Below are 11,475 nucleotides of genomic sequence, written 5' to 3'. Positions count from 1 at the left end.
ATTTATGTAGCATGTCAGTCAACAGGTTGCATCATAAATGTTCTTCAGCAAATACGGTGAATTTGTGTGCTTCAAGCACAGAATTTGTTAGCATAAATTTCCTGTAAATTCAAATGTGGAAAGCCAGGGTACTTAGAGGTACCGACGTCATATAAATGAACGAGTAAAAAAAGTACGGAAGAAGACAAAAGGGACCGAGCTCAGCTAAGGAATGTGATATCATCTCTGCAAAAAAAGTAAAACAAAAATAATTCTAGTGAGAGCGAGCACTAAGCCCGCTTATGTGCAGCTCCTCACATCAGACATTTGACAGCAAGTACAACAACTGAAGTAATAGAAGTGAGGTGAAATCAGGAAGGACAGAAAAAAACAAAAAAAGTGTCCCAGACCACAGTATGAGTGTGAACGAGTGCAAACAATCCACAGCAACGTCATGAGTCGTTTCATCACTGTCACAGGTTCTGCGAGCGCTTACACAGATATGGAGCCATCGCGGAAGTCGGTGCGTCCGATGAGCACATTGACCAAGGCAGGCTTGCCGGAGCGCATTGCCTTCTGCGCCGACTTCAGTACAAGTGTTATTGTATCGTTACAGGAGCGATCCAGGAGCAGACCTTGTGCACCGAAACCATCAGCCAGTTGCTCATACGCGTTGTGCTGAACAATCAACGCACACAAGTCATGAGACACCAAAACACATGTCATCTCACACCAGTAACGTTAACCAACTTTGTTCTGCAGGGAGCGTCACCACGCGCTGCTGCTGCTACAATTCTACGCCAAGTCCCAACTATCCATACGATTAGAACGGCATGGGAAATGAATAACCCGCTACACAAGGAAGGAAAGGGACATATGGATACAATTTAAAGGGGAAGTTAAGGCAAAAATTAAAATTTCACCAGTTGTAGTCTTCGGGGTGCTGAGTCGAATGGTCGTGGTCCGAGGAAGCTGAGACGCTCCCTTCCTACTTGAATCCCAATCGAACTCGCGCACTTCCACCGAAACTGGGCGACTGCGCGTTAGTAGATGGGGATTTGTATGCAAAATGTCACTAAAAGCGCCATTTCGTTCTTATAAAAGCACGGATGACCGCGATTGGCTCATATGTTGTAGTCTTTCGGACGCTGAGTCGACTGGTTTTGGTCCGAAAAGGCTGCGATGCAGCGTTCCTCCCCTATTCCCAATCGAACATGGTTGAAGAAGCGGTCACGTGCTCCTGGGTGTCCAAATCACCTGGTCACCACGCCAGCAGGCGACAACTTTCACACCAAGGTTCAACTCGAGTGACAGGACTGCACCCAAAAAAGGTCAAACAGGCTAGTAAGTTGTACCCTGCAGGCACGGTGACCAGGTGACTGGTGTACGCAGGAGCACGTGACCGCTTCTTCAACCATGTTCGATTGGGAATAAAGGAGGAACGCTGCATCGCAGCCTTTTCGGACCAAAACTAATCGACTCAGCGTCCAAAAGACTACAACATATGGGCCAATCGCGGTCATCCGTGCTTTTATAAGAACGAAATGGCGCTTTTAGTGACATTTTGCATACAAATCCCCATCTAGTAGGGCGCAGTCACCCAGTTTCGGTGGAAGTCCGCGAGTTCGATTGGGATTCAAGTAGGAAGGGAGCGTCTCAGCTTCCTCGGACCACGACCATTAGACTCAGCACCTCGAAGACTACAACTGGTGAAATTTTAATTTTTGCCTTAACTTCCCCTTTAAGAGTAACTGTATGCATGTGTCCCTTTGCTCGCCAAACAAGAAGTTGTCAATAGCCACCTTTGGTTTCAAACAGTCACGATCACACAATCATGAAAATCCAATGAGACTGGACTTGAGCAAGGAAAATGAGTTGCTGCAGCTCACCGTAAGCTGACAGCCGACATTGCTCTTGAACATGGGCTCCTGTTCCCTCATGATCTGTGTCCAGGCACCGTCATTACCGACCACTGCTGCGATGGGCACCTACAAGCAAACACAGCAGCAGAACAACAAACATGAAGATCACAGGAGCGCAACACAGACAACATACCGGTACATGCTCACATGCCCGGCAATCATCTTGCTTCATTCTGTTTCAAAACCTGCAGTAGTACCTTGCTAACGTTAGAGTTGTGCCAGGTACGCGTGTACCCGGTTGGTTTGAAATCCTAGAGCAGACGCTGGGGCCCGCCAGACCTGCTGTGATTCATGTACAAGTACTGACAGGCTGTTAACGTTTACACAGCCAGCTGCCGACTAACCTTGTGACGCACAAACGTGTCCAGCTCAATCAAGCTGTAGCCCAGTGCACCATCACCAAAGATGGTCCACACATCCGTATCCGGGTTGCACAGCTTCACACCCAGGGCAAAGCCGGCACCGACGCCGAGAGTTCCGAATGCACCGGGGTCCAGCCAGCGCAGTGGGCCACGTGGTCTGGCAGGGGGCACAAAGGAAAGACAAGAAATGTGAGTCGGTTACAGTGCACATGTAAGAAGTATGGAGGTGTTCATGCACGCCATGCACAGCAAACATTGCATGCTGTTATCTTGATATGCAGATGGATGGAGAGACTGTAACAGTGGAATGTATACAGAACACATCCCTTAAACTCAGTACTGTATACAGTCAGACCTCGCGTAACCGCACACATCTGTTTTCCACAAAAATATCCGGATAGGCGAGGGAACCGGATAATCGGACACGCACACTGTATGTATACATGACATATGCTGTAAATCAGTAACCAACGATTTTCTTCCGGATGGCGAGGGATCCGGATAAACGAGGACCGAATAAACGAGGTCTGACTGTAAATATACAAATTTTCGGCAGCTATTTAATTTCGGCTATATTCGGCACCGACCCAAAACGCCTAAATTAAAACGCCGATGAAATTTTTCACAGCATCTGTCGCACTATACCATGCCCTCTACTCCACGCCAAAAATCGTGAAGTGCCGAAATTTTGTATATTTACAGTATCATGTTATTTTCGGTGTAATTTTAATTTCGTTAATTTAAGTAGAGAACTCAGGCACCTAATTTTACATAACACCTAAAAGGCACTGTATGTGAAGGTTAGGCTGGTCACCTAATTCTACACTACACCTGAAACCTGGCAGGTCCCTAGGACCGAAATTTAAATACTGTAAGTCGACAAATTTTCGGCCCATTTAAAGGGGAAGTTAAGGCAAAAATTAAAATCTCACCAGTTGTAGTCTTCGGGGTGCTGAGTCGAATGGTCGTGGTCCTCCTTTATTCCCAATCGAACATGGTTGAACAAGCGGTCACGTGCTCCTGCGTACGCCAGTCACCTGGTACGTGGTGGTCACCGTGCCTGCTGGGTACAACTCACTAGCCTGTTTGACCTTTTTTGGGTGCAGTCCTGTCACTCGAGTTGAACTCGAGTTGAACCTTGGTGTGAAAGTTGTCGCCTGCTGGCGTGGTGACCAGGTGATTTGGGCACCCAGGAGCACGTGACCGCTTGTTCAACCATGTTCGATTGGGAATAAAGGAGGAACGCTGCATCGCAGCCTTTTCGGACCAAAACCAGTCGACTCAGCGTCCAAAAGACTACAACATATGGGCCAATCGCGGTCATCCGTGCTTTTATAAGAACGAAATGGCGCTTTTAGTGACATTTTGCATACAAATCCCCATCTAGTAGGGCGCAGTCACCCAGTTTCGGTGGAAGTGCGCGAGTTCGATTGGGATTCAAGTAGGAAGGGAGCGGCTCAGCTTTCTCGGACCAAGACCATTCGACTCAGCACCCCGAAGACTACAACTGGTGAAATTTTAATTTTTGCCTTAACTTCCTCTTTAAATTTCGGTCTCCCAGGGCTAAAGCCCATTTCAGCCGCCTTAATTTTTCGGCCCGTACTGCTGCTGCCTGTATACACAGTCACACGGAACCTTGCAAAACAAATTTTCGGCCAAACATGACCAGGCCGAAAATAGCCGAAAATAAATATGCGCCGAATATTTGTTGACTTAGGGGTCGTCCACAAATATCGATGTTTTTTTAGAGAAGATATTCGTTCGTTTGGGGGGGGGGGGGGGGGAGGGGGTTTGGGCCCTGTTCGTCTCGTCTTTGCAGAAAAAAATCGACTTTATCTATGGACGGGCGCTGTTCGAACAGTCATGTAGTTTATGGCCTACACAAAGTGAAAGTCAACCTCGTGAGCATAGCCATGGCAAGGCTGTGCGACCGTGGCAATATAAACCTACATATTTTATAGGTGTTACCGTGTATGGTGAAATTAGAGTGGCAGCTGGTCACGTTTCATGAGGAATTTGAACTTCATTAAAACATATCGATCCCTTGCATAAACATGTGTATGTTCGTTTTGAGGGGGGAGGGAGGGGGTCTGGGGAGAAATGAACAAATATCGTCTTGAAAAAAACATCAATATTTACGGACGGCCCCTTATAGTACACGTAAAATTACATTTATACACCCCCCCCCCCCCCCCCCCCCCCAGTATCACGTTCCCCCTCACCTGACAATGTATGCTGCAGAGCCTACAAAGTCACCACCATCGGCGACCATGATAGCATCTTCACTCATCACCTCCTCCAGCTCCATCAGCACCTTCAGTGGATTCAAGTGCTTATCCGTCATCTTCGCTGCTTTCTTGCTGCAACAACAAGACAAAGGAGAAACTATTAATGTAGACCAGGATGGACAAACAAACAAACAAACAAACAAAACACACACACTCCCATACAAACAATCTCACACACACACACACACACACACACACACACACACACACACACACACACACACACACACACACACACATGTAGTGTTGGTACCTACTCCCATGTGGTGGGGATCACTTGTTGGGTTCACTTCATACATTGACGTTACACATACCTCTAAGTGTATGAACCAGTGTACATAGCATAGACAATGACCGTCAGCTACAAGTAGACCGACCACACAACAAGCTCTCGGAGACAGAACCCGATAAAAGAGGAGCGGATACCACAATATGCATGTACGAGTACATACACATTTAGATCCTCTTTCTCTTGGTCGCGTGCCTTCAGCTCCCTTGGCCATTCCGGATCGCAATGATAAGATGTCCCCAGCATCTCATACAGGCTGACGAGGAAACTGGCAGGATCCGCTGCAATAGTTGAAACAATGCAATAACAATCACATCACATTCGAGGGAGATTGGACTCTGGACTGCGGACCCAGACATAAAATCATATGCAATAGTTCCATCTGCCACTCTTTCCTTATTAGTGAATAGCCAATACAAAGACAGAAAAAAAGAGAGTGAGTGAGTGAGTGAGTAAGAAAGAGAGGCAGAAGGACAGAAGGAGGAGGAGAGAGAGAGAGCCAGGAAAAGCAGATACTGTGAGTCTGAGCCAGCACTATTGGCTTTTTCAAACTATGAACTGAGTACTGTAAAAGCCATATATATAACGAAGTGCTAACTCTAACGAGTTAACGAGGATAAATCTGTCGTTAAAATAGAAATCGTTATACAGAAATCGATACATTTACTGTCGTATTGAGCGTTGAGAATGAGTGAGAATCGTTACCTTTGGTACACGTAAACTAGTCAATTTTGGGAAATCGTTATATATGCGCCTCGTTAGAATAGTGGCTTTTACAGTAACTAGCAAGTCTAAGATACACAGCACAATCATACACCTACACCTACACCTGCACAAGGACTAAGCTCAAAGTTGCAAAGAGGGCATAAGCAAGCACACACTAGGATATATACAGCACTGCGGGAGTAGCAGAGGCGTGAACGCAACAAGCATACTGCAAAGTCTACCCGCAATAAGTCACACGCTTTCAAGTTGTCTCAACTCACACGCTCGCGATAAGCAGCATAGTTTGCAATCTGAACAGCATGCACTTCTATGTATGCGGACAGCACCCGTAGTCATGCAATCGCACGATAAGTCATGCAATGTGGTACCCAGGAATGAGAGAGTTATTCATTGAGAGTGGAATGTACTGCATTGCCGCAGGCAAAACAAATTAAAAAGTCACATGTTAGCACCCCGTGGCTGTCAACATAGATGTACTGTGAAGTATCTAGCACATGACGCAGAGGTTATTTCCAGACTGCAAAAAATAGCAGCCACACATGCACAAATTGGGCATGCTAACAAAGTGATGGCTGGTGCAAGAACAGCAACACTCAGCTGTCAGTCTAAAGCAGTGATGACTGGTTGGTGCCAGAATGGCAATGCTCAGCTGTCAGTCTAAATTAGCAGTGCATCACACAACTCTGCACTGTACAAGTAGTGTATAGGTCAGCATGTCAGTTATTCTGGGTAACTAGTAACTACAGCACACTGTTGCTTGAAGTGAAAAGTTGTGGATACACATTCATATTCGAAACAAAGAATATCCGCATGTCCACAGTCACTTCATCCTTTCCTCTCTGCACCTCCGGTGTGCCCCTCCCCCCCCCCCCCACCCCTTGCTTATTCAGTACCCTCGAGTCAAACCCGGAGGTCAACAGATCTGGTTTGTGCGGTAATATAACAAGTTCCTTTGCACAGCAGACAAAAAGGTCACACCATTGAACAAACGACAGCATTGCCAGCAAGGACATACCATTCACGGCCAGGGCAGGCTTCCAAAACATGTCGGTGTTCTGCAGGGAAAGGGAGGAGAAGAGAACTCGAAGCTAAGACGAAGACAATAAAAGTACCGGAAGAGGGGTGAGCTAAAACAAAGACAATAAAGACAATAGGGAGGTTTCGCTCTACGTAATTACGTATGAAAATCCGTATGTCGTACGCGCCGGGGAGCGAGGGCAACTTTCATACGTAAATCTCTCTACGGATTTCCGTAGGAAAGCTCTTTCCTACGTTGGGTCCTCCGTAGGACATTTTGAAATATTTTTTCGCATTTTCCGCATTTGTCCATGGCAACGTTCAAGCCGCGCGAAACACAAGGTACACACACCGTACACCACATGCAAAATAAAATGGAAAACGCGGTTTCGGTACATGGTGCATGCGGTGGGCGCATGCAGCCAACGCGTCTCCAAAGCAACAACGCATGTTTAGCAGTCGTGGAGAAATCACGTAGAGCGAAACCCAACAGCTCTGATTTTTACGTATGAAAATTCCGTGCAGTTCCTACGTTATTTTCATACGTAATTCCGTATAGCGAAACCTCCCTAATGTTATTAGAGGTGTGTTGTATGGAATCATTGGAATGACACCACATGCACTGGTTTGCCAAATCACACAAAAGCATACCCGATAATGGCAGTCGCACTATCTCTATTGCACATAGCACAGGTACAGTGGCTTATGCTCGCACAAAACGACCACTAGAATCAACACCCAGCCGGCATGTACATATATGCACATGCGCACACAATACTAGTTTACACACCTTCAACATCTGCTCTCTACTCCTGTTGACGGAGATGATCTTGGATCTGCCACTCAGCACACGTCCGTAAGAGAGACGGAAGTCACACACAGTACCTGTAATAAGAACAGCGATAACAACACCAAATAAACCACTGACGTATTAAAGGAGAGAAAGAGAAAGAGAGAGAGACAGAGAGAGAGACACAGAGAGAGAGAGATAGAGAGAGACAGAGAGAGAGACACAGAGACAGATAGAGAGAGAGAGAGAGAGAGAGAGAGAGAGAGAGAGAGAGAGAGAGAGAGAGAGCTGTTGTTTCATGTTCTATATATTCTGCACCTTCCCATGGCCAGCATGAGACTTATTTCACTGTACTCCGAAAGTACGCATAATTGAGTACCAATATCGAGCCTGCTTGAGATAGGTTAGGGTATGGTAAACTTCTATATCACATACATACAGAATCACTGCTAGAATGCACCCGGCCTTACCAGCTAGAATAACAACGTCAGCCTCCTTCAGTGCATCACGGCGTCTTTGTCTGATGTGAATTGGCGAGTTCCTGCCCAGCAGGCCACGGGACATACCACCCAGAAAGCATGGGATGCCCATGGACTGTAGATCCAAACACACCACACCCACACATCAACAATTGTAACAATCACATCCCAGATTCACCTCACATGCAATTGCATGCACAGTAGTGCTGTGCAAGCTGCAAAACACATGGAATACTTATGTTCAGGCGCCCACTGATCGTTTCCTATCATGCTTGCAACATCTATATACATTAACAACTTTGACACATTGTTCCGGTTCACCGCGTGCGATTGCACCGTCAGTAAACAAACTGCAAAGAGCGTGCAACTCTGTATGGGTTTGATCTAATAAGGCACATGGATGACGAAAACTAATGTCACGTGATGTAACGGTCGAGCTGTATGTATTCTAGCGGTAGTGTAGTTGAAAAAGCACTACCCAAAGAGCAATGGACAAAAATCTCTGACCAGTCTAGACTGTGCATCATGCCAACAGACCTCTGTTGCGGGTAGTATTTCTGAAATACAAATAGCCCTAGAGCTGTAGCAAGCGTTGTAGATCACGCACTGTGACTTACTAACTAATGTTCTAACTAATCAGGAGCTGCATCTGCGCCTTAATCCGCGAGGGTGGTGGTGTTCTTATGGACGCGGAAATATTCAGTCTGAGTGAAACTCTAACATTCATAGATGAGGCCCTGTGCTATGGTTCGGGGTGACAAGTATCCTGTTTTGATTGCACAACACAGTGTACGTTGTTGTTGTTGTTGTCAATGTGTGGTACTGTGTGGTATCTGACAGACTGACACATACCGTAAGGGCGTTGGCCAGGGCCGCTGGATCAGTGGGTGGTAGTGTGCTTTGACTGCCGAGTACGATGACGGGCTTCTTTGCCTTACCAACTAGTGCTACAGCCTTGTTCACTGCAACAACAACAACAACAACAACAACAACAACAACATCTCTTATTGGCGATGGTGCCATCGTGAGAATAAAGAATTCAACAACATCAACAACAACAACAACAACAACAACAACAACAACAACAACAACAACAACAACAACAACAACAACAACAACAACAACAACAACAACAACAACAACAACAACAACAACGTACTCACTAGGATCATTTCTATAGTACGTATCCCGTCTTTGTTCTTTGTTCTCCAACAACAACAACATAACACCAAGCAATCATGAGTGCACGTCCAGAGACTAACAAACGGAGTCAGGAACGTGCAACACACTCGATCAGTACAGCATGGTGATGTATATTGACGAATGGAGTGCGCTGCGTATACTGATGAATGGAGTGCACACTAAAGATCACAGATTATAAAATGTACCACGAGTACCCAGTTCTATTTCATTCTAGCATCCGACCATACAAAAAGGGAGAAAAGCGCCCTCGGTCTTGTCACCTCGCTATACATAAATTGGTAAGAAACTTCTTAAAGAAAGCCACCACTATTTGGTGAGCCTTGGTATCCTTACTGAACACCATAGTTCACCAACAGTATTAGTCCTGCGGCCCAAATCTAAAAGACGTTGTTTTGCAAGTCCCGTTTCAGTCTCAAGCAGACAACCTGAGCTTTGCATGGGTGGAAAGACCATGTCCTAGGGATGTCGAAACGGCTTGTTGTCATGTCCAGAACTAGGGCATAAGCTGGGGAGAACCAATTTTAGGTTTCGTTACGGAAGTCGTTATTTTACGTTATTTTACGACTCCTTGATTGAAATTGGCAGCATGTGATACGATATTTTATTGAAAATTAGTGCAGTCGATGTGAATTTGTTCTTGTATTTCGATGATTCGTAGATCATGGTTGCCCTTTGCCGAGCGTTCATTTCCTATTGATGGTGATTAGAGATGGCACAGATTGATTTGTTGTAAAATTCGACCAAAATCACCCCCAAACATGGATCTTTCGTATGAGAGGATTTCATTTATTGGGACACGATCTCGACAACACCAGCGGAAGAGAGCTAGCACGAGCGAAGCAAAGGACACCGGAAAACGGCAGAGTGATAGCGATCATAAGCTGATCTTAGCAAACGAGCGATATGGAAGATGTTGTAAATAATAGCGCAGTAGTGTATTTGTCATTTGCTGCAGAGTTGAAAAGTACAATTCAAATTCAAATCAATTCAAAAACTTCAATAGTGCGGTCCACTAGCCTTAGCTTTCAGACTCACTGTCCGATTCACAGTCCAATCCACTATCGAAACTGCCCTCACCCTCATCATGGCATTGTGTGCATGCGCGCGTGCGCACACACACACGTACACACACCGCACAACACATGACATTGTGCGCGCTCGCACACACACATACACAAACCACACACGCACACACACACACACCGCACAACACATGGCATTGTGTGTGCGCGTCCGCGCGCGCACACACTCACACATCACATAGCACGCTAGAGATCAGCAAGAACCTGCTGCGACCGTGGTTGAGATGGCGCTGTAGAAGACACCGCAGCCGCCACTGGTTGCCTCGCACCCGAGGTTATAGTCAAAGCCGTACTAGCCAACACATCTGTACTGGAGGCTAATGTAGTACCCAGAGATGAAACGGATCCACTGGTGTTCACCTGACGCGGCGGAGTAGCGGATCCTTTGAAGCCGAAATGAGTGGGCAACACGACATTGGCGGGGACAAGCCCAGTGGATATCGCAGCGGGCCTATCGTAACTCCTGGCAGTGAGCCTATCGTAATTCCTGGCAGTGGGCCCGTCGTAACTCCTGGCATTGGGCCCGTTCTCTTGCCGGACACTGGGGTGCGCAGTGGACGTGGATCCGGGCAGGAAATCTGCGGCGACCGGCTGGACTGGGATGGTTGGAGCCGGGCCAGGTGCGTTACTAGTATGACTGTTCGGCAATGACTGGGTATTACCGGCCATCGGACCGTTTGCAGACGACACAGACAAGTGGTTGCTCCGTGAAGAGTGCGCCTGTATACCCATGCCACTTACCATACATGTCAATTGCTGAAGGAAACACACAGTTCAAACACAAAACGCAAATGAAACACGCCAATGAAATTCGATCCTTAAACAAGTCAAGTTCGCATGTCCACGTTATCACGGGCTATACAATTGTGTTTAGAAAACAACCAGTTTATAATTCTGTCTCTTCTTGCATAAAGTCAGCCTAGAATACTGACGTCAGCTTTGGACATTACTCTGACTCGGACCACAAGCCCTGATTTATTCTGACCTACATGTGTACCGTGTGAAGTAGCGCGAGAGCCAAGCTGGTCGTAATAATACGTGTAACAGCCACGAACGTAATTCAACCAAAGAAGACTACCACATTACATGAGCATGAACACTTGCATTCCATTTAATACATTCCTATGTTGTAGATGTCAGGCACTGTAGTGTTCACGTCTACATACACATTGTGGCATTCCTTGGCCACCCAGACATTCATGATAGAAGCGCATCGTGTTATGTTATGCATGCAGCATGTGCCGTTTCCCGAGCGCGCGTGTGAAATGAACTTAGCGGCTTTTAGTTGCTGTGCATGAGTTGAGTCTGAACTCATGATCTGGTGTGTACATGCAATCA

The 11,475-nt window shown here is 46.4% G+C and overlaps 1 protein-coding gene across 1 annotated transcript in view; it reads right to left on the bottom strand.

Annotated features, from left to right (window-relative positions):
- Nucleotides 1-26: 26 nt before the first annotated feature.
- Nucleotides 27-11,475, bottom strand: part of LOC135815457 (2-hydroxyacyl-CoA lyase 2-like) — a 19,092-nt gene continuing 7,643 nt past the window's right edge. Inside the window, exons 10-18 of the mRNA XM_065328755.1 lie at nucleotides 8,705-8,814; nucleotides 7,844-7,967; nucleotides 7,374-7,468; nucleotides 6,582-6,621; nucleotides 5,004-5,121; nucleotides 4,486-4,623; nucleotides 2,246-2,420; nucleotides 1,869-1,967; nucleotides 27-657 (exon numbers count right to left, since the gene is read on the bottom strand). Coding sequence (XP_065184827.1) covers nucleotides 472-657; nucleotides 1,869-1,967; nucleotides 2,246-2,420; nucleotides 4,486-4,623; nucleotides 5,004-5,121; nucleotides 6,582-6,621; nucleotides 7,374-7,468; nucleotides 7,844-7,967; nucleotides 8,705-8,814 — 1,085 coding nt within the window. The 3' untranslated portion in view covers nucleotides 27-471. The remainder of the gene's footprint in view (nucleotides 658-1,868; nucleotides 1,968-2,245; nucleotides 2,421-4,485; nucleotides 4,624-5,003; nucleotides 5,122-6,581; nucleotides 6,622-7,373; nucleotides 7,469-7,843; nucleotides 7,968-8,704; nucleotides 8,815-11,475) is intronic.

Source organism: Sycon ciliatum, chromosome 4, assembly GCF_964019385.1.
Source record: "Sycon ciliatum chromosome 4, ocSycCili1.1, whole genome shotgun sequence".
Classification (NCBI taxonomy): Eukaryota; Metazoa; Porifera; class Calcarea; order Leucosolenida; family Sycettidae; genus Sycon; species Sycon ciliatum.
Note: the sequence above shows the minus strand (reverse complement) of the source record. Positions and strands in the feature narration are given on the sequence as shown.